Source organism: Bufo gargarizans, chromosome 5 (genome assembly GCF_014858855.1).
Source record: "Bufo gargarizans isolate SCDJY-AF-19 chromosome 5, ASM1485885v1, whole genome shotgun sequence".
In the NCBI taxonomy this organism is placed as follows: Eukaryota; Metazoa; Chordata; class Amphibia; order Anura; family Bufonidae; genus Bufo; species Bufo gargarizans.
The window spans coordinates 30,393,274-30,417,102 of record NC_058084.1 but is presented as its reverse complement, the minus strand read 5'-3'; the positions used below and the strand labels follow the sequence as shown (position 1 = coordinate 30,417,102).

Below are 23,829 nucleotides of genomic sequence, written 5' to 3'. Positions count from 1 at the left end.
ACGGATCCGTTGTTCCGTTTTTTGCTTCCGTTGTGGTTCCGTTTGCGTTCCGTTTTTCCGTATGGCATATACAGTATACAGTAATTGCATAGAAAAAATTGGGCTGGGCATAACATTTTCAATAGATGGTTCCGCAAAAAACGGAACGGATACGGATGCATTTCCGTATGTGTTCCGTTTTTTTTGCGGACCCATTGACTTGAATGGAGCCACGGACCGTGATTTGCGGCCAAATATAGGACATGTTCTATCTTTTCAACGGAACGGAAATACGGAAACGGAATGCATACGGAACACATTCCGTTTTTTTGCGGAACCATTGAAATGAATGGTTCCGTATACGGAACGCAAAAAACGGACCGCAAAACGGAAAAAAAAAAAAACGGTAGTGTGAAAGAGGCCTAAACGTGCTGCAGATCACCCGACAAACGAATGAAACGTGAAACGCCTCAATCTTTGTTCCCAGGCAGCAGATCGTCCTGTCTAAACACACTGCTGCCCAGGAGTAATTGTTTTGTATGGAGACGAGCGATGGCGGCAGCGATACCTCGTCCTCCCACTGTGGAGGTGATCACTGCATGTAAAGGCAGAGGTCTCCTTCACTGAACGAGCAGCCGACTGTCAGGAAGGAAAGCTTCCCTCCTGACAATCGGCTGCTCCTCGATATGTGTAAATGCGCCATTATGATTGTCTGGAAGGAAGTGTTTCTTTCTGACAGTCGGCTGCTAGTCAGTAAAGGAGACTGCTGCCTTTACATGCAGTGATCACCTCCACAGTATGAGGACGAGGGATTGCTGCTGCCATCGCTCATCCCCCTTACAAAATCATTATTTGGCGGCAGCAGACTGTGATTAGACAGCACGATCTGCTGCAGGCAAACAATGATTTTTGTGCCTGCATAAAAGATGTGATTGGCTTGGCTCGTTCGTTGGATAATTGGTGGCACTTTTAGGCCCCTTGCAGATGAGCGTGATGCGTTCTGTGAAAAATGTGCGATTTCGCAAGTTCATTCAGTTTTGTATGCGATTGCGTTCAGTTTTTATCTCTCGCACGGGTGCAATGCAGTTTAATGCGTTTTGCACGCATGTGATAAAAAACTGAAGGTATACAAACAACATCTCTTAGCCACCATCCGTGAAAAACGCATCACATCCGCGCTTGCTTGCGTTTTTTTTTTTTTTCACGCAGCCCCATTCACTTCTATGGGGCCTGCGTTGCTTGAAAAACGCAGAATATAGAACATGCTGTGATTTTTCACGCTGCGCACAAGTGATGCGTGAAAACTAATGCTCATGTACACAGACCCATTGAAATGAATGGGTCCGGATTCAGTGCGGGCGCAATGCGTTCACATCACGCATTGTACCCGCGCGGAATACTTGCTCGTGTGAAGGGGCCTTACACAGACAGGTCATCGGTAATGAGCATTCCTACAAACGCTTGTTAGTGATTATCTTGGCGACCCTCGACCGTATCAAGGCTACTTTAAAGTTTTAAAAAAAAACGGATGGCATACGGATGTCATCCGTTTTGGTGGACCGCGAAACGCATACGGTCGTGTGCATGAGGCCTTACAGTGATTTTAATGCCCAATTAGTTTCTTTTCTTTTCAATACCTTTTGATTAAATGTAATGTTCTTTTAGTTTTCTTCCTAAATTTTTGTCTCTATTTGTTCAGTGGTTGAGACTTATTTTGAACCTGTTTATAACCCGTTATTTCCACCTGGCTGCAGCCACAATCCTAATATAACTCAAGGCTTGCTAGAAGTTCTCTGAAAATAAATGTCCTTGTTTGCCTCTGTAGTGTTTAGAGGGAATGTTTCATGTCAATCTCTTACTAGTCAGGGGGGAACTAACGCTACTTAGGGAGAGAGCACCTTAATCAGTGTGAGGAGACTTATAGCCCCCTTTCACACGGGCGAGTTTTCCGTGCGGGTGCGATGCGTGAGTTGAACGCATTGCACCCGCACTGAATCCCGACCCATTCATTTCTATGGGGCTGTTCACATGAGCGGTGATTTTCACGCATCACTTGTGCATTGCGTAAAAGTCGCAGCATGCTCTATATTGTGCGTTTTTTTTTGGGGGGGGGGTTGTTTTTGTTTTTTCACGTAACGCAGGCCCTATAGAAATGAATGGGGTTGCGTGAAAATCGCAAGCAAGTGCGGAAGCGGTGCGATTTTTTTTTTTCACGCACGATTTCTAGGAGACTATCGGGATGGAGACCCGATCATTATTATTTTCCCTTTAAGGGAAAATAATAGCATTCTGAATACAGAATGCATAGTAAAATAGAGCTGGAGGGGTTAAAAAAAAAATAATAATAATAATTTAACTCACCTTAATCCACTTGATCGCGAAGCCGGCATCTCCTTCTGTCTTTATCTTAGCTGTGTGCAGTAACAGGACCTGTGGTGATGTCACTCCGGTCATCACGTGATGTCACCACAGGTCCTGTTACTGCACACAGCTGAGATGTCGGCTGCGCGATCAAGTGGATTAAGGTGAGTTAAATTTATTTTTAACCCCTCCAGCGCCATTTTACTATGCATTTTGTATTCGCAATGCTATTAATTTCCCTTATAATCTACAGAACACTTCTGGTGGCATTAGAGGCAGAGCTTGCTAAGGGCTCATTTGCGTCCCTTCCAATCTCTTACTACACGTGGTGTATACACAGCGGCAAATCTGTCAGCAACTACAAAATCCCCAAAAAGGTGGAGAATACATCACCACATACCTCTTACATCCAGGGACCTCTCCTGTCATGTAGACCTTCTCTTTCCTCTTCTCTGTTAGACCGCCATGGCAAATTCTTTCAGCCGCATCTCATCTCTACAGAGTTTGTAACACAGACACGTTAGATTTCTCGGTTCTAACATCAACCTCCCCATCCTGGTGTCTCCACAGTGTCATCCTGCTGCCACCCCCAATACTGTGCCTGTAGTGCCCCCCAATGCTCCAGGTACTATACTGCTGAAAAAATAGTGACCCCCAGTAGACATAATTGGGGTAATTTATCAAACTGGTGTAAAGTAGAACTGAATTTCCAAAAGAGCTGTCAAAAATGAAAGGTGGAATCTGATTGGCTGCTATGGGCAACTAAGCCAGTTCTACTTGACACCAGTTTGATAAATTTCCCCAAATGTCCCTGTAGTGTCCACAGCAGCTATAATGTCCCCTAGAGTGCCCCCAGTAATAACGCCCAATACTGTGCTCCAGGTAATAATCCCTGTATAATGTCCCCAAAAATAATAGAATTTCCCTGACAATAATCCCCCCCCCATAGTAATGTGCCCCACACAGTACTTTCCACTACAATGCCCCATATAGTAGTTTTCCCCCACACTGCCCCACCATAGCCCCATATAGCAATTTGTCCCCACATAGTAATCCCTCCCTTAATAATGGGCGTTTGGGTCGGTGTTGGGCCCGGGGCTGCCGACGTGAACTTCCCTATTATAATCCAATCTGCCATTGGTGCTGAGACCCCAACCCATCGACGATCTCTCTTCCTGCTGCAAGAGACGGCTCAATACAAAGTCTATGGGCCCATCTCTATTCTATCTCCTGCACTGAGGAGAGTGTACGATATACAAGTGCTTCTCTCTCCTCGTTCTAGGGATCACTGGGGGTCTCACCACTTGGACCCCCATTAATCAAAACCTTTGAAGGGTCATGATGACATATAAAACATTTAAAAAAAATTGTGTTACAATGGAAGCTTTCACGTTCTGGATTTTTAAAAAAAATCAGACACATCGAATGTTTTTTTTTTTTTTCACGGACAGAGTGGCAGTCACAAAGCAGTCGTGTCTTTATGGACTTTCCAGAAATTTCTGAACTGTTAGCAAACCCTGGGCGGTACGGCACATCATCGCTGCAGCACTGTAGACAGAGACCAATGTGGGCTTAAAAAAAAAAAAAGTAGTTCTCTCCCCATGACATGCATTTTACCAGAAGTGACCAGTCATTTCGTTTTGCAGTGTTTGCAGCATGCACAGGGGGTATGCGGTTTTTAGCCCTCTCTGCACTGTGAGTGGGTCTGCGCCTGGCGACATTACCGCGCATGTAAGTGCAGTCGCGGGTGGAGTATGTCGCACAGGGAAGTCATGCGGTTCTTACCCACTCTAGGGGCACCGTCAACTGCCTGCTCTGCACCTGTCTCATCCTCCTCCATAGTGGACCCTGCCCGTCGCATGCGCAGTTTCTGACCGTAGCATCGGAGTACAAGACGCCCCTCCTCCAGCTGCGTCTGATTGGTTGTTTAGTCTGTCATTCAAGCACTTGTCAGGCGGGAGAGCTGAGCTGTTACCTGATTGACTGGTGTTTACTGGGAGCAGCAGGCCTGGCATTAGTGGGAGGCTGTGTACATAAAATGCACATTGTGGTTACAGTATACCTAACCCTGAGCCGCCCTGGACTCGGGTGCCCGCATGCAGACAGGCATGGCAGCACCCGCCTGTATAGCTGACAGTCTGACACCTGGGGCGGACCGCCCCCCCCCTTGGCATGCCACTGGGGGGGGGGGGAATCATATTACAGGGGGCATTATAATACAGGAGTGCTTATTACTGCAGGAGGGCATTAGAACTACAGTGGGCACTGCAGGGGATGCTTATAAATACTGGGGCTACTACAGGGGGCATAATAACTACTGGGGACACTATAGGGGTCTTTATTGCTACCCTATGGAGAAATCCTGCACCACAAAAAATGATTTTCACTGTGGGTTTTTAATCCGCCGCAATGTCACTTTATGCTGCGTCTTTCTAACTATTCGCTGCAAGAGTTGAAGGCAGAATAGTATCTGGTGCAGTCCTGGCAGCAATGCCACCGCAAGAACCAGATCAGCGTAGGCGTTTTTTGCGTCAGCGGTTTTGTTCCCAAATCGGTGCAGATTTTCTCACCCTATATTCTGCCGCACCAACATTATTTCAATCCTAAATTGTGGGGCGTTTTAAGCCAAACACTGTTGCCAAAGCTATGGGTCCATGCTGCCCCTTTGTTTGCTTTCAAATATACATGGAGGTATTTATTCACACGGATGGTTCAAGGGAAGTCGCCTGTGCCCAGGCTCTGAGGAATCGCAGGGTCCTCTCCTGGCTTTGCCACGTGACTGGGCTCTTTAACCCCTTTTTTGTGTGAATAGCCTGTGTCAAGTTGTTATCCACCATCCTGGCATCAGCTTTACATATGAGGTAAGTGTTGGCATGGTTGACAGAGCAGGAAGGAGATTTTTCCACGGCCAATTTATTCTTTCTGCTGAGTAATAATCAATTGATTGATTTTTATTTTTTTTGCACTGAAGGGAACAAGGTGTTCTGGAAAGTGTGGACCTTGTGATGACTGGGGCTGTGCAAACTGTGTTTTCTTCCCCTGCGCATGTCGTTGGTAGGTCTTAAAGTGATATAAATCACTGAAAAAAAATGCACCAAACAGATATGTCACTGACTATACTAGCTGGTCATACAAGCAGATATTAAAAGCTGAGACTTTTGCCAATATATTCCTGTCAGGAACATATCTGAGCCCATCATGCACCACGTCACGGTCTCTCAGCATGGCAAGGGTCCTACCACTACGCCAACTATGGTGTGAACACGGTCTGAAGGTGATGAAATCCAGCTCACAGCCAGGCTTCCACACAACCGCCTAGCAGGACAACTGATGCAATGTGAACAAAGCAAGACTGTAAGCCTCACCCATATCAGACCGTGTGATGGAGGTCTCCAGGTGCAAAGGAATGTTTAAATGCCAGGTAAAGGCACATACACTACATATAAAACAAAATCACAGAAATATTGGGAACTGCATGATGGGCTCCGATGTGTTCCTGACAGGAATATATTGGCAAAAGTCTCAGCTTTTAATATCTGCTTGTATGACCAGCTAGTATAGTCGGTGGCATATCCATTTGGTGCATTTTTTTTTTTATTATTTATTTATTTTTTTTTCTGTGATTTATAGAATTATATTTTCATCCGCACAATGCTCCGTTTTGTGTAGGATGCCTTTGTGGTGCATGTGGACCGCGTCGGCATCCTCCATTGTAAGCATTTTTTGCTGGGGATGGTCGTTTGCTGCGGTAGGACTGCTCCCCCAATGAGAAACGCTACAGTGTTTGGGGTTTGAGCAGTTCCCCCATATCTGCCACTATATTTCTGTGATTTTGTTAGGTCTTAAAATGAACCTACTGGTTTGAATATTTATAATAAAATAAAAACACAAAGCACACCAAAAACCATGATTATAATACATGCAAATCTTTATTGGGAACTAACGGACTAAAAACCAGAACGGGAGATCCTCAACCTGGTATAGAGGGGAATCTCCACAGGCGGCAAAGTCATAGGTCAGACAATTGCCGAGAATCCATGATTTTCATAATATAACATAATATGCCCGGGTGATATAAAAGAGGATAACATGATGTGAGAAACAAAGAAAATTGCGATAAAAAAAAAAAAGTAATTATTATCAAATCGCTCAAACCTTCATTATAATAGTTATGATTCGAAACATAACAAAATTGCATGTGCAACTAAAGCGGTCCGCAAGGGGTCCCTTTAAGATGAGAAGTGTTTTGTGACGCCAGTTGCAATGAAGCGACAACGGGACAGAGTCCCTTTATGAAAATGGTGTTGGTACCCAGTTGTCGGAATGGCCGAATGATCTAGGGTGGCCTATAATGCCCCTAATGTTTTGTGCACATGTCGCTGTGTTCCTACCTGGTATACGCTTGAACCCCAGGCGTTAGTTTTAAAGCAGACAAATGGGGTGAACAATTGAGGGATTTAAAGAAATATTTGATTCCAGACCTTGTGATGAAGTTCAATGGCAAACTGTTTACAGACTTTATTTTGGTTCCAGCAGGCTATAGCATTAACTCTGGCAGGCAAACAATCTCAACTTTGCTACCTCCAGTTTCTCTTTGGCTCTGCTGTACTAACAGACTTAAATTGAATCTCTGCTTCTGCAGGATGCTGCAACTTCTCTCTGTGGTCTGACTGTGGATTATGCCAGGGAATAGGTTAGAATCCTGGCAGCTCCAACATGGAGTCTCAACCAGAACTCCCTACCTCCTTCTGGTAGCAAACAGGACTGGCCCACTTCTGACCAAGAAAGGAGGGGAGAATGGAATGGTGAGTTCCATTCTCTCTAAGTGTAGCTCTACCATAGTTGCTGCCACCTGCTGGTGAACCAGGCCCATTACGTGAACAATTACATAACATTATTATAAATGCACAGTGTCTAGGACCTGGAAATAAATGCATAAGATAGAAGCCGGGCGCAGGAGTGGTAACCCCACTCGGGGGTGTTATGAATGTGCAAAAAAAGACAAGGGTAAAGCTAATACTATGGTATATTGCAGCTTAGATTCATAAACTTCTATGTGGCCCTTTTCTTCTGTTTTACGGCTCCGCAAAACAAATAAAACATGTCCTATACTTGTCAGTGAAAATCAGGACATGGCCCCATTGAAGTCTATGGGTCCGCAATAATGTGGACATGCTGACCTGTCTGCAAAAAAAAAACTGATTCACATTTTTGCAGACAGCATACGGCTGTCTGAATGAGCCCTATGACCTGTGTAGTATATGCCCTTAGGAAGCTGCCTAATCCAATGGAGCTTAGCCCAGGCCAGTGATACTAGTTGTGACGTCACTGGGCCTGCGGTAAACAGCGAGCAGGCCGCGGCACTGCTGGAGCGCCGCTGCCTTCTCAAACAGCTGATTGGCGGGGGTCCCGGATGTTGGACCCCCGCCGATCAGATGCTGATGATCTATCTGATCGGCGGGGGTCCAGATAAAAGTAGATTGTCCAGCTTCACCCCGCAGTGCATATTTTATTAGGAAACGTGCTTAAAAACCAAACATCAGGCTCATTTCATCAACCTGTTTCGGATTAACATATATTACAGATCCTTCCTCATCCAGAACACGACATCTGAAGTGAAAGGAGGGCAGCTGCACATGCCACCCTCCATTCATTTCTGTGGGAGTTCCAAAAAAATGGCCAAGTGCCAGTTGACCGCCCTGAAGATGGGTGTGGGACCCAGAGGTGGGATCCGTACCGATCTGACATTGGTGGCATATCTTAGCAAGTTAGTGCAACAAGTCCCAAGGCACACAAGTAAATCGCCTATAGAATGGGTGAAAAGAAGATTTGTGTTTTTGTCCTGACCTCAACCCTACTGCAATGGTGTAAACCTGATCTAAAGAGGGTTGTGCATGCAAGACCTATCAGACATGGATGATCTCAAACACATTTGCAGAGAGAAATGTTTCAAAATTCTTCCTCAACATTGCCTGAACTGCATGCCTGATCAGGCAAACTGTATGCAAACGCATGTCATTGCATTGCAATACCGGATCCGTTTTTCGGGTGTCATCAGGCAAAATGGATCGGGTATTTTTTATTAATTAATATTTTTTTTTTTTTTTTTCTCATTTGTAAAGGTCTGCGCAGACCGAATGGACGGATCCGGTATTTTTAATGCTGGATCCGGCATTAATACATTCCTATGGAAAAAAAAATGCCGAATCCGGCATTCAGGCAAGTCTTATGTGTTTTTTCCGCCGGAGGTAAAACCATAGCATGCTACGGTTTTCTTTTTTGCCTGATCAGTCAAAATGACTGAACTGAAGACATCCTGATGCATCCTGAACGGATTGCTCTCCATTCAGAATTCATGGGGATAAAACTGATCAGTTATTTTCCGGTATAAAGCCCCTGTGACAGAACTCTATGCCGGAAAAGAAAAACGCTAATGTGAAAGTACCCTAAAGGAGACATTTGGCGGGAGGCATGTGCTGCTAAACTGGGAGCTACAGGTTATCAAATTCAAGGGTTCACTTATTTCAATGTGGATATTTACTTAATGTGCTTAATTAAAGACATGACCAGGACAACAGTCTGTACGCTATTAGTTTAGTTTGATAGTAAATGACTAGAATTGTGACATATTAGGCTACTTTCACACTAGCGGAAGGACTGATCTGAAAGGCTGTTCACCCTGTTGGATCCGTCCTGCCGCTATTTTGCTTTGCCGCCGGACCATCGCTCAGTCCCCGTTGACTATAATGGGGTGGAGATCCGGCTCAGTTCGCAGTGAGATGCCGCCGGACTAAAGTCGGACATGCAGTACTTTTAGTTGTGCTGCACCGGAGCTCCGCCCCCATCCCATTATAGTCAAAGGGGACGGAGCGGTGGCACAGCGAAATAGCGGCAGGACGGATCCCACAGGCTGTTCACCCTGTCGGATCTGTCCTGCCGCTAGTGTGAAAATAGCCTTAATAAACAATGTACACATCCACATAAATCCAAATGGCTTAATTGTCCTTGCAACTGTAGACCGTGCTACTGAAATTGTCGTTTTCAGCTGGATTTATATGGGGGGCCTTAAAAAAAAAATTAAAAAAATGATACAACCCCCAGGACTCCCACCGATCAGCTCTGAGAAGGCATCAGGGCTCCCATGAGATCTGCTTCGGCCTTCTCGCAGCTCACAAAGTACAGCGCCGCACATTGTATAGTGGCAGTGCTTGGTATCACAACCCGGCCCCTTTCACTTCTATGGGACTGAGTTGCGCCTAGACCAGGTGACTGATGAACATGATGTCATGTGGTTTAGGAAAAACAGAGAGAAGGCTGCAGCATTAGGGTCCATTCACACGTCCGCAAAATGGATCCGCATCCGTTCCGCAATTTTGCGGAACGGGTGCAGACCCATTCATTTTTAATGGGGCCGGAATGTGCTGTCCGCATCCACATTTGCGGATCTGCACTTCCGCATCTGTGCTTCCGTTTCCGCAAAAAAAAGAACATGTCCTATTCTTGTCCGCAATTGCGGACAAGAACAGGCATATTCTATTAGTGTCGGCAATGTGCGGTCCGCAAAATGCGGAATGCACATTGCCGCTTTCCGTGTTTTGCGGATCCGTGGCTCCGTGTATCCGCAAAACAGGTTGCGGACGTGTGAATGGAGCCTAACTGTGAGCACCAGTGCATTCGCAAACAGCTGATTGGCGGGGGTCCTGGGTGTCGGACAGCCGATCAGATACTGATGACCTTTCCAGAGGAAAGAGCTCCTCCAGTATTTAAGTCTCAGAAAACCAGATAGTAATACATCCTTTTTTTCTGATATCTTTATTCTATTACCTGAACATGATTATGGGGGCGGCCATCTTGTCTGAGCTGTCCTTAACAGCATTTAGAAATCCTTAAGAAAATTGCTTTAGGGCAGCTCCATAAGCCATACACAATAGTCAGGAGGGGACCTCATTGAGTTCTATGGGAGAGTTTTCTGGGCATGATCTGTGACCTGTGCAGAGGTCATTGTACAAGGAAAGAATAGATAAGCTCTGACAATCACCTATTGTGAATGGTGGATCCTGTCTTATCTATACACAGAGGTGACATCATTACAGGCAGGATAAGAATGACAGATAAGCAGATAACTGCAGTAAAGTGATCTGTACAGACCAAGAAGTGGCAAAAACTGCAGGATTTTATCGTTTTTGTTTAACTAATGTTACTGACATGGAAAATTAAACAATAACAGCATCAAAAATTCTTTAAAAATGTGATTTAAACAATATGTAGTTTTCTGGTGACTCATCGTCTTTAAGCATCTCCCCCTGATCTCTGGAGGAGGGCGTTGTACTGGAGACTGGAATGATCTGTGAACTGACTCCCATTCATTACAGCTGCCATAAAGCGCACAATCTGTACTGACTACACACGATGTAAAGGAAGGAGATGTGTGGCTTTCATATGGCCATTCCCATGGAAGTTTTTATAGATCAGTAAATGGCTCCAATGAATCTAATAAAAGTACAAGACCTTCCCTTTAAGGGAAATCTGTTATCACGACCATGGACTCTTTCTGGTGTCTGTAGTAATACAGCTAAGGAGTCCAGATTTCTATGTTTATTTTCCTACACTGTCTGCGGTTAAACCTGCACTTGGTACATAGACGGGACCGCTGTGCATGCGCACAGGAGGCCTCTCCATTCTGTTAGTGCAGCAGAATGGACGGAGTACTTCCGCAGCTTTGAGCACTGACAATGAGGAACAGGGGCAGTAGAAATAAAATGGGAAAAAGGTGATCTAGAATCCTTATGTGCAGTACTACACATGAATTACTGCCAATAATAGTCCACAATTGTGGTGACCGATTCCCTTTAAATGTATGTAATGGCACCTCTCTGAGTCATGGATGGGAGTGATGGTGTGAGATTTGTAGTGAATCCAAGTACATTCTTTAGAACCTTTTTAGAGAATCAAATTTTTAAAGAATCGTCTCTAATTTTCTTGCTTTCTATTTCAGATTTTGCACGACCCTAAGACGTTCCCTGTTTACCTCTGAGCTGAGACCTTTTATATGCACTTTATCACTGCCTGTGCCACCTTGCTAACCCTGAGCCATCACTGTGCCCACTGAAGGACTGGCAGCAGGAGACCCTGCGTATTTCTTGTAATGTTTCGGAGGCTCAACAGCATGTTTGTGAGAGATGTCAGCAATGTCTTAATTCAGGATCCAGAACTCGGTGAAAAAGAGGATGATGAATGGATTGTGGTAGACTTTATAGGTAAGACTGTGATGGGAGACCCTCAGGTTGTCTGACCTGGTGTGTAGGGTAAGTATAGTGAACCAGATGTACTAACACACTAGTACGCGATCACCTTCTGACCTCTGTAATGACCCTTTCTCACGCCATGCTTCTGGCACTTGCAGGTGATAATTCCCGCAGACTGCTGTAAAAGTACGGTGACTGGATGTCCAATCGGAGCTAACTGATCCTGACCATTGAACCCCTTAGGGTGCTTTCACACTTGCGGCAGAGGATTCAGGCAGGCGGTTCCATCGCCTGAACTGCCTGCCGGATCCGGCAATCCTGACAAACGGATAGCATCCGTCTGACAAATGCACAGAAATAACGGATCCGGTATTTATTTATTTTTCCATTTTGCCGGAACACTTAATTCCGGATCCGGCACTAATACATTTAAATGGAAATGAATGCCGTATCCGGTGTTCAGGATTTTGGCCGGAGAGAGAACTTCAGCATGCTGCAGTATTTTCTCCGGCCAAAAAACGTAAGAGGGACTGAACTTATGCATCCTGAACGGATTGCTCTCCAGTCTCCATTCAGAATGCATTAGGATAAATCTGATCAGTTTTTTTTTTTTTTTCCCCGGTATTGAGCTCCTGTGACGGAACTGAACACCAGAAAAGAAAAACACTACTGTGAAAGTACCCTTAAATGCTGTGATCAGGGCACCTAAGTGGTTTTACAGCATGAGGGGGCTCCCTCTGTAAGCCCATTGGTGCCACCGTAGCGAGATAGCAGGGGTCTTACAAAGGTTCCCGGGAGGCAGGACCTAATACCGTAGGACTGACAGACATAATACAGTGCAGTACAGGAGTATTTAGATGTGTTATAGAAGTCCCATAGTGGGACTAAAAACAAATGGTTATAAGCAGTTATTATACCACCTTTTTTTTTTATTTTTCTGCATCTGTGACAACGTGAACCAATCTGTTAGAGAAAATAATGCTAGAAAATGTATTTTTCATGATGCCATAGTGTTATCCGCACCTGTTCCATAATTGTGCGGAACGGGGGCGGACCCATTCATTCTCTATGGGGACTGAATGGAGCTTCTGGTCCGCCGCTCCGGAAAAAAATAGAGCATGTCCTATTCTTGTCCGCAATTGCAGACAAGAATAGGCATCTCTATGGGGGTGGCGGCCGGGTGTATTGCGGATCCACAATGCACCACGTATACGGTCCATTCATTTCAATGGATCCGCAAAAAAAAAACTGAAGGTACTCCGTATGCCTTCTGTTTCTGTATTTCCGTTTTTCCGTTCAAAGATAGAACATGTCCTTTTATTGTCCGCATAACTGATAGGATCCTATCAAACAGGGGCCAGCTGTTCAGTTCTGCAAAAAACGGATTGCACACGGACGTCATGCGTATTTTTTGCAGATCCCTTTTTTGCAGACCACAAAATGCTGAAACAGCCATTCGGTCGTGTGCAAGAGGCCTAACAGTTATACATTGTGGAGCACATTTATGCCAATGAGCCACTTTGTTATCCAAAATGGTGCCTTTTAGAAATACGTGTCGTCCTATACAAAAATAAGCCCTTGTACGTTGATGGAAGAACTGAACCGTTATCATGAATTTTGGAGATGATAAAAAGAAAAATGAATCCACATGCGTATGTCCTATTGGGGTATATGGATGACGTGGAGGTGTGTACCCTGCTCAGGCCTCGTCTTCATCCTACAAGGCAAAGAGCCCCTCCGGTGGATTCAGATCATCCATGTATGTAAACAAGCCATGCATCTAGCTCTAGAATAGGATTCCATGCAAAAATCTGCCAGCTAAAAAGTGTAGTCCAAATGTGGCAAGACTTGAAAGTACTCTAATGCTTCTTTTAGAGTACTTTCACCCTAGCGTTAAACTTTTCCTGTATTGAAATCCAGTAAAGGGGCTCAATACCGGAAAAAAACGCATCAGTTTTGTCCTAATGCATTCTGAATGGAAAGCAATCAGTTCTGTATGCATCAGGATGTCTTCAGTTCCATCCCTTGTACGGTATTTGACTGGACAAAATACCACAGCATGCTGCGGTATTTCATCCGGACAAAATCCTGGAACACTATTGAAATGTATTAATGCCGGATCCAGTACCAAGTGTTCCGAAAATTGCCGGATCCGGTTTTTCGATATGCGCAGTTCTTTCTAGATTTGAAAAAAAATTTAAATGCCGGATCTGTTACTCCGGACTACTTTTTCCGGAAAAAGACATCCGTTTGCAGACGGATTTCCGGATCCGGCAGGCAGTTCCAGCAACACAACTGCCTGCCGGATTCTAACAACGCTAGTGTGAAGTACCCTCAACCGTTGCAAATGCTTCCAGTGCAACAGGAGTTACTGAAACTTAAAGGGGCTTCCCATGAATAAATACTATACAACCTTCTATTTAAAAAAAAAAAAATGCCCCTGCGTGTAGAAATTTTTGTGGCAAACTTGTTATGGTGCCAGCACATTAGGTGCTAATTAAAAAAAATAATTATGAAAATTCAAAAAAATAAACATAACAAAGTCACCGCATTAGCTAAACACGGGATGTTCCATGTGATCTAAACAACCCCTTCAATTAAGCATCCTCAGAATATTATTTTTACGTTCACGTCCTAACGTAATGTTTCTTTCTCTCCCCCCCCCCCCCCCCTGTTCCGTTTCCATTGCAGTTAATAACTGCACTACAGAACCAGAAGAAGCCTCTACCTTTGAAGAAATCGACTACGCAAATGAAGAACCCTTCATGAATTATGCACCAGGTGCCTTTGAACAGTTTGAAGATACGATTGACTCTTGTTATGTCCATTTCGAACCGTGTCCTTTGGAGGAGAGTTGGTTTGTCACTCCCCCGCCATGTTTTTCCGCCGGAGAGTTGGCCACTATGGAGGTGGGGATGAGCCCATTGGAGAACCTTCTCATTGAACACCCGAGCATGTCTGTCTATGCTGTGCACAATCTTTGCAGTAAGCCGACAAGCACAAAGGATTCAGAAAGCCACAACTCAAGTTCTTTAAGGCAAGATATATATCGACAAAAGGTTCTCCTTTGGAGATGGGTGCTTTCCTGTTGGTTTTATTACCCCTTTGGTATCGACTGAGTAAAAATATAAAGAATTTGATCTATGTTTTCACTGTAGCCCCAGGCCCGATCAATCTTCATAGGGCTTACCTGGAGGAATATAACTTAATTTTGAGGGAATTGAGCTTCAGGTCATGGATCCGCAGTCTATTTCATTCTAACACTTCGTTTTAATGCTGTACAGCATTAAACTGTATTGCCTCCACTGAGGCAAAACTCGTTTCATCCAAAGTCGCACGAGACTTCAATGAATGAATTCGGCATTCATTTCTATATCTTTAAAAGCATTTTTAAATTCAGAATCCGAAGTCTAGTTTGGGACCGGCTGGTTCCTCGGTACCAAACCTGACTTCGGATTGCTAATTTGAGATGTTTTTAACCCCTTCCCGACACCTACTGTGGATGCCCCAGTGACAGTGGAAACCATGGAGGAAGAAGAAAGAAAAAAGTTGGTGTCCTCCAAAAGGCCTTTTAACCACTTCAGCCCCGCTAGGTGAAACCCCCTTCATGACCAGAGCACTTTTTACACTTCGGCACTACACTACTTTCACCGTTTATCGCTCGGTCATGCAACTTACCACCCAAATGAATTTTACCTCCTTTTCTTCTCACTAATAGAGCTTTCATTTGGTGGTATTTCATTGCTGCTGGCATTTTTACTTTTTTTGTTATTAATCAAAATGTAACGATTTTTTTGCAAAAAAATGACATTTTTCACTTTCAGCTGTAAAATTTTGCAAAAAAAACGACATCCATATATAAATTTTTCGCCAAATTTATTGTTCTACATGTCTTTGATAAAAAAAAAATGTTTGGGCAAAAAAAAAATGGTTTGGGTAAAAGTTATAGCATTTACAAACTATGGTACAAAAATGTGAATTTCCGCTTTTTGAAACAGCTCTGACTTTCTGAGCACCTGTCATGATTCCTGAGGTTCTACAATGCCCAGACAGTAGAAAACCCCCACAAATGACCCCATTTCGGAAAGTAGACACCCTAAGGTATTCGCTGATGGGCATAGTGAGTTCATAGAACTTTTTATTTTTTGTCACAAGTTAGCGGAAAATGATGATTATTTTTATTTATTTATTTTTTCTTACAAAGTCTCATATTCCACTAACTTGCGACAAAAAATAAAAAATTCTAGGAACTCGCAGTGCCCATCACGAAATACCTTGGGGTGTCTTCTTTTCAAAATGGGGTCACTTGTGGCGTAGTTATACTGCCCTGGCAATTTAGGGGCCCAAATGTGTGAGAAGAACTTTGCAATCAAAATGTGTAAAAAATGACCGGTGAAATCCAAAAGGTGCACTTTGGAATATGTGCCCCTTTGCCCACCTTGGCAGCAAAAAAGTGTCACACATCTGGTATCGCCGTACTCAGGAGAAGTTGGGGAATGTGTTTTGGGGTGTCATTTTACATATACCCATGCTGGATGAGAAAAATATCTTGGTCAAATGCCAACTTTGTATAAAAAAATGGGAAAAGTTGTCTTTTGCCAAGATATTTCTCTCATCCAGCATGGTTATATGTAAAATGGCACCCCAAAACACATTCCCCAACTTCTCCTGAGTACGGCGATACCAGATGTGTCACACTTTTTTGCTGCCAAGGTGGGCAAAGGGGCACATATTCCAAAGTGCACCTTTCGGATTTTGCAGGCCATTTTTTACACATTTTGATTGCAAGGTACTTCTCACACATTTGGGCCCCTAAATTGCCAGGGCAGTATAACTACGCCACAAGTGACCCCATTTTGAAAAGAAGACACCCCAAGGTATTCCGTGAGGGGCATGGAGAGTTCCTAGAATTTTTTATTTTTTGTCGCAAGTTAGTGGAATATGAGACTTTGTAAGGAAAAAAGAAAAAAAAAGAAAAATCATCATTTTCCGCTAACTTGTGACAAAAAATAAAAAATTCTAGGAACTCGCCATGCCCCTCACGGAATACCTTGGGGTGTCTTCTTTCCAAAATGGGGTCACTTGTGGCGTAGTTATACTGCCCTGGCAATTTAGGGGCCCAAATGTGTGAGAAGTACCTTGCAATCAAAATGTGTAAAAAATGGCCTGCGAAATCCGAAAGGTGCACTTTGGAATATGTGCCCCTTTGCCCACCTTGGCTGCAAAAAAGTGTCACACATCTGGTATCGCCGTACTCAGGAGAAGTTGGGCAATGTGTTTTGGGGTGTCATTTTACATATACCCATGCTGGGTGAGAGAAATATCTTGGCAAAAGACAACTTTTCCCATTTTTTTTATACAAAGTTGGCATTTGACCAAGATATTTTTCTCACCCAGCATGGGTATATGTAAAATGACACCCCAAAACACATTCCCCAACTTCTCCTGAGTACGGCGATACCACATGTGTGACACTTTTTTACAGCCTAGATGCGCAAAGGGGCCCAAATTCCTTCTAGGAGGGCATTTTTAGACATTTATATTCCAGACTTCTTCTCACACTTTCGGGCCCCTAAAAAGCCAGGGCAGTATAAATACCCCACATGTGACCCCACTTTGGAAAGAAGACACCCCAAGGTATTCAATGAGGGGCATGGCGAGTTCCTAGAATTATTTTTTTTTTTGCATAAGTTAGCGGATATTGATTTTTTTTTTTTTTTTTTGTTTTTTTCTCACAAAGTCTCACTTTCCACTAACTTAGGACAAAAATTTCAATCTTTCATGGACTCAATATGCCCCTCACGGAATACCTTGGGGTGTCTTCTTTCCGAAATGGGGTCACATGTGGGGTATTTATACTGCCCTGGCATTTTAGGGGCCCTAAAGCGTGAGAAGAAGTCTGGAATATAAATGTCTAAAAATGTTTACGCATTTGGATTCCGTGAGGGGTATGGTGCGTCCATGTGAGATTTTATTTTTTGACACAAGTTAGTGGAATATGAGACTTAGTAAGAAAAAACAAAAACAAACAAAAAATTTCCGCTAACTTGTGCCAAAAAAAATGTCTGAATGGAGCCTTACCAGGGGGGGGGGGGTGATCAATGACAGGGGGGTGATCAATGACAGGGGGGTGATCACCCATATAGACTCCCTGATCACCCCCTGTCATTGATCACCCCCCCTGTAGGGCTCCATTCAGACATCCGCATGATTTTTTACGGATACATGGATACATGGATCGGATCCACAAGACACATGCGGACGTCTGAATGGAGCCTTACAGGGGGGTTATCAATGACAGGGGGTGATCAGGGTAATCAGGGTGATCACCCCCCTGTCACTGATCACCCCCCCTGTAAGGCTCCATTCAGACATCCGCATGATTTTTTACGGATCCATGGATACATGTATCGGATCCACAGAACGCATGCGGACGTCTGAATGGAGCCTTACAGGGGGGTTATCAATGACAGGGGGGTGATCAGGGAGTGTATATGGGTGATCACCCGCCTGTCATTGATCACCCCCTGTAAGGCTCCATTCAGACGTCCGCATGTGTTTTGCGGATCCGATCCATGTATCCATGGATCCGTAAAAATCATGCGGACGTCTGAATGGAGCCTTACAGGGGAGTGATCAATGACAGGGGGGTGATCAATGACAGGGGGTGATCAGGGAGTGTATATGGGTGATCACCCCCCTGTAAGGCTCCATTCAGACGTCCGTATGCTTTTTGCGGATCCGATCCATGTATCCGTGGATCCGTAAAAATCATACGGACGTCTGAACGGAGCCTGACAGGGGGGTGATCAATGACAGGGCGGTGATCAATGACAGGGGGGTGATCAGGGAGTTTATATGGGGTGATCATGGGTGATCAGGGGTTTATAAGGGGTTAATAAGTGACGGGGGGGGGGGGTGTAGTGTAGTGTGGTGGTTGGTGCGACTGTACTGACCTACCTGAGTCCTCTGGTGGTCGATCCTAACAAAAGGGACCACCAGAGGACCAGGTAGGAGGTATATTAGACGCTGTTATGAAAACAGCGTCTAATATACCTGTTAGGGGTTAAAAAATTCGGATCTCCAGCCTGCCAGCGAACGATCGCCGCTGGCATGCTGGAGATCCACTCGCTTACCTTCCGTTCCTGTGAGCGCGCGCGTTCACAGGAAATCTTGCGTCTCGCGAGATGACGCATATATGCGTGACTGTGCGCCAGCCTGCCACCTCCGGAACGCACATGTGCGTTAGGCGGTCCGGAGGTGGTTAATGATTTCCTGGGGGACATAAGTGCCAAAAATGAATTAAAATAGAAGTAAAAAAATAAAATAAAAAATGTATATATATACGGTATATATATATATATATATATATATATATATATATATATATATATATATATATATATATATATATATATATATATATATATATATATATATATATATATATATATATATATATATATATATATATTTTTTTTTTTTTTTTTTAAATGCAGTCACTAACAGAAACCGTCACTATAGTCGCCCCTTTTGCTCAAACCTATATGTTACATATGAAAATGATAATCCTAAAATAGTTAGTTTTAATTAAGAAATCTATAATTAAAGAAAATATACTTTTTTAATAATTAGCGGTTTTCCTCCAAATTAAACTTAAAAAAAGGGGGGGAAAAAATCTCTTAAGAAAACATTCAGTGTCAAGTTAATAAAAAAAATCGCTAAAATTATTTTGGTAGTCAAACAAATAAAAAGGCTACGGTCACTGAACCACCACGTGCACAAAATCACAAAAAGTTGCCTGGACATTCAGGCCTTTTTGGGCCCGATCATGAAAGGGTTAAAGATGCAGAAATGAAAACTGATTTCATTCACAGAAGTCTCGCACAACTTCAGATGAAGTGAATTTTGCCTCAACTGAGACAATACATTTTATTGCTGTACGGAGACAGGTCTCAGACAGCATTAAAACAAAGTGTTGAAGCGAATCGAAGCGCTAAATATAATTTACTTTCTTTGAGAAAAGGGTAATCCAGAAGTCTAAGTATGAGCCGAAGCCTGTTCGCTGTGCAGAGCATACTGTAATCTTCCAGGTTGACTCTTAGCAGTTGTGGCCTCTTGTCCTAAAGAGGTTTTCTAGGATTTTACTATCGATGGCCATTCCTTCCCTTTTAATGGGAGCTGCGCTGCAGTAACTAGCTCTGTCCTGTACACAGTGGATGGAGCGGTGTAGTTATGGCTTCTGGCTCTGGAGCTACTGCAGAAAAGTTGATTGGGGGTGCAGGTCAGATATTGATGGCTTACCCTGAGGATAAGGCCTCATGCACACGGCCGTATTGTGGCCCGCAAATGGCGGGTCGGCAATCCACGACTGCCAGCAGTGTGCACCCCGCATCACGGATGCAGACCCATTCACTTGGAACGGAGTCACGGAAGACCGGAAGCTTCTGTGGTGTTTCTTTCCATTGTTCCACACCGCAAATAAATATGACATGTCATATGTTTTTGCAGTGCGGACAGACCACGGACCCATTGAAGTCCAATGGGTCCGGCCCGCTGCACGGATGTTGCCCGTGAATTGCGGTCCCCAATGCACAGAACAGCTGCACAACGGCTGTGTGCATGCGGCCTAAGCCATCAATAGTAAAATCCTGGTTGACCCTTTTTTAAAGAAGTATTCCCGTTATAACAACTGATCCTCTATCTATATATCCTTTCTGATCCACTATGCATGTCCTCCACTCTGTTCTACTCTGAGACTGCTGGAGATGGCAAACCAATTGTAATCCGCTATCTCTGATAACTCCATAGACCTGAACAGACCAGTAGTGTGCATGCGTGTCCACAACCCCATTCAAATGTGGAAACCTAGACCTGTTCTCGTGATAGGTGGGGCCCCAGCAGTCTGACCCCTGCCGATCAGTCACTTATCAGACAGAAAATAAGTTGCGATGGGAGAACCCCTTTTAGCATTTGGTGTTTGGCCAAAACCACTTGTAAATCCATTAAAACCACTGAGGGTGGCGTGCACAGTCTGCACTCGTTCACTTTGTGAGCTCCGTTCTAGAAATGGGTGTGGGTCCCACCTCTGACACCAATCGGACATTGGTGGCGTATCCTAGCGAGAAACCCTTTAAATGAGCTCCTGTTAACATCTTGGTGCTAGATACCACAGAACACGATGAGGTATTGTGGTGTTCATTCCTCTATGGTTCAAAGAGGCTTTGGTAGCATGAGGGGGTTTACATAATGTTAATGTAATACTATGGCTGATAAAATTTTTGGGGGGTGGGGGTGTCCCGGGCAGCATTTGACCCACATAGAACCTGTACATGAAAACTGTTCTCGGCAAAGCACTTGACGTAGCAGTTCAATAAAAAAATAAAGTATGCATTTTTTCCAGGCTTTGGGTGGTTATTGCCATAAGTTTTTTAAATGTAATATTTTTATTTTTATTTTTTTTCTTAAATATTTTCCAGGTTGGATCCAGGTCATAAAAGCGTCGCTCAGCATGTACGTTGTTACGTTGCCACCCTTTCTGCTCGCGCAGCTTGTCTGGACCTGACAAAGACAATTCAACTCTCCAAATTGTCAAAGCACCAAATGGAGAGATCTCTTCTTAACCGAAAGAGCCTTAGACGCCAAAACCACATTCGAGGATGCCACTCGCGCCAGGTCAAGCACAGCGGGAGGATTGTTCACCAGCCTTGCCAGCGTCGATACAATTATTAAGAGAATGCCTGATGGTTTCCTTCCTTTCCTCCAGCCCACAAATGATTTCCCCTCCTCTGGAGTCCATGTTATGTAGTGTGGGAGCACGGGTCTCTAGTGAGTACACGCAGATCGCAGTGCAGCGTCCTTTTTTTTATTTTTTTATTTTTTTCCTTTTTTTCTTTCCTGTCTTACATTTCAAATTAAATTAACACCATGTCAATAAGATGGATACGGTTACAATCTACAAAAAAAAAAATCTAATCGGGTTGAATTTATTTTATTTTTTTGCCGTTGGCACCATCACGTTGGCATGGTAAGGCCCAAGCTATACTTGGGGTTGAATGTCACACTGCCACTCCTGCAACTTGAGCACAAATACTAACTCTGGTCTCCCAAAAATATCATTATGCAACTAGAAGACTATATAACCTGGTCTGAGCCACGGCCATCCTCTTGGCAGGAAACCAAAAATATGCATTTTAATATGTAGAGGGAAAAAAATGAAAACTTGTACTGTCTTCTCTCTGGGAAATGAAGAGGGCTGCATTACACCTCCCATTATGGAGATGTAACCAATACCAGCGAAGAATGGTTTTCAGGCTTCCACCGATGACCAAACTGTTAATTCTGAAACCACCATGGCATTTTTTTTAAATCATTTTTATTTCTAAACTTTGGGTTTTTACTTGTTGGGCATTGCTTAGGAATCCATATGTAGCAATGAGATGTAAGGTATTCTAAAACAGACATTACTTTGGCTTTTTTTTTACTACTTGTGACTGTTTACTAACTTTATTTTATGACTGCTTATTTTATGTCTGTCCTCAACTCGTACGGGCATTTAGCAGGTGCGGAGGATATCCCATGTGCTGGACTTTGATGGGTGAACAGAGCAATTTATCAAAGGCCTGCGTTTTACGCCAGTCTTTGATATCCCCTTGCACCTCCGGAGGATGCACTTAATTTCTGATGAGGCACAGGGCTTGTCATAAATTAGGTGCATCCTCTGTCAGTCCATGCACCCAAACTGAAACCTACGCCTGCTCCTAGCTGACATAGATTTCAGTCATGTGTGCCAGAAAACTGGCATACAACTATGATAAATGTGCTGGCGCCATGCACCACATGCCACTCCCGCCATGCCCCGTGCAGTGACATTTAAAAAGTTGCAAATAATTTTTTTTTGTGTTTTGTTTTTAACCATAAAACTGGCATAAGGGGTGTGTGATAAATTCCCCCCCCCCCCCCGCCCCCATATTGATGCAGATTGTCCAGGAACTGCTGGCAGACAAGGCTTGTTGTGCCCCACTATTCTTATTAACTCTTCATGAGCATATTGTACATGCACTTGTTTAAAGGGACACTTCCATAAGATAGTGTTTTTTGTTTTTTTGTTTATTTATCTGAATAGTCATACAAAAATGTGGCTACATTTTATTTTTTGCCACTACTGTGCCATTTGAAAATTAAATACAAAATACTGTCCTCCTGTAGCAGTCAGCACAGAGCTTAAAGTCCTGCAGGGAACAGAATAATGTTAGTTTTGCAGAGATGGGTATCTGCACGGTAATCCTCGTAGTTAGTAGGTGGAGGAGTGGAATGGCTGGCAGAATGACTGCTTCTATTGCTAGGACTTAATGAACATGGAAACAGGAGTAATGCATCGATCAGTATAATCCATGACTGGGATAACATGGGGGGAGGTGTGGTGCTCTCTCACTCCTCCCTGGTCTGACGGAGAACGGCAAGTGAGACTCTCTGCTATGCTAAGGGTTAAATACAGCCCCACTCCTGTCCAGGGGTTGTGCCTGCTGGTGTAGCCTGGCTCCATTGTGAATGGGGGTGAGCTGTAATACCACACACAACCTGTTGATGGGTGTGGTGCTGTTTTTGGAACAAGGCAGCTATCTTTATCTAGTCCTGGACACCCCCTTTAAAAAAAAAATATGAAAACCTTCCACCCATTTAAAAAACAAACAAAAAAAAATAAGTTGAATAGTCGATGGCAGCGTCCCTTTAAAGTGAACCAGTCTTATGATGGGTGCACATAAGGCCATGCTATTTAAGTGTTAACAGGACCTATGTGAATAATTTAAAGGGACTATGACCTGATTTACAGTACTTGGTACATGCTCGCAGTTTTATAGTATTCTTTAAAGCAGGGATGCCCAACCTGCAGCCCTCCAGCTGTTTCAAAACTACAACTCCCACCATGCCTATGCCGTATGGAGTCGAGGCGTGCTGGGAGTTGTAGTTTTGCAAAAGCTGGAGGGCTGCAGGTTGGGCATCCCTGCTTTAAAGCCATTCTATGAGAGACCTTCATTCTGCATGGTAACTTGTGGAGTATAATGACCAGTGCAAGAGGGCATCACACCCCAGTAGAAACCAGTATGAGTGTTTCATGAGATTCACGCTGACTTCTTCTATCGGAGTGCAGTTACTCAGACTAGTGTGCAACGTCTGACAGCCGTGGCCTTGCCGTCACCATGGGTCACACTTCTTGTAACGGTTTGCCGGACCGTATCTCTTG

At 44.0% G+C, this 23,829-nt stretch overlaps 1 protein-coding gene across 3 annotated transcripts in view; it reads left to right on the top strand.

The window, feature by feature from the left end:
• TP53INP1 (tumor protein p53 inducible nuclear protein 1) overlaps positions 1-23,438 on the top strand; it is a 37,813-nt gene extending 14,375 nt beyond the window's left edge. For 2 of the 3 annotated variants that reach the window (XM_044294509.1, XM_044294510.1), the window contains exons 2-4: positions 11,336-11,597; positions 14,277-14,622; positions 21,065-23,438. In XM_044294509.1, coding sequence (XP_044150444.1) covers positions 11,486-11,597; positions 14,277-14,622; positions 21,065-21,317 — 711 coding nt within the window. In that variant the 5' untranslated portion in view covers positions 11,336-11,485 and the 3' untranslated portion in view covers positions 21,318-23,438. Of the gene's footprint in view, positions 1-5,312; positions 5,395-11,335; positions 11,598-14,276; positions 14,623-21,064 lie in introns of those variants that run through there. The other variant, XM_044294511.1, reaches the window with a different exon arrangement.
• The last annotated feature ends 391 nt before the right edge of the window (positions 23,439-23,829 follow it).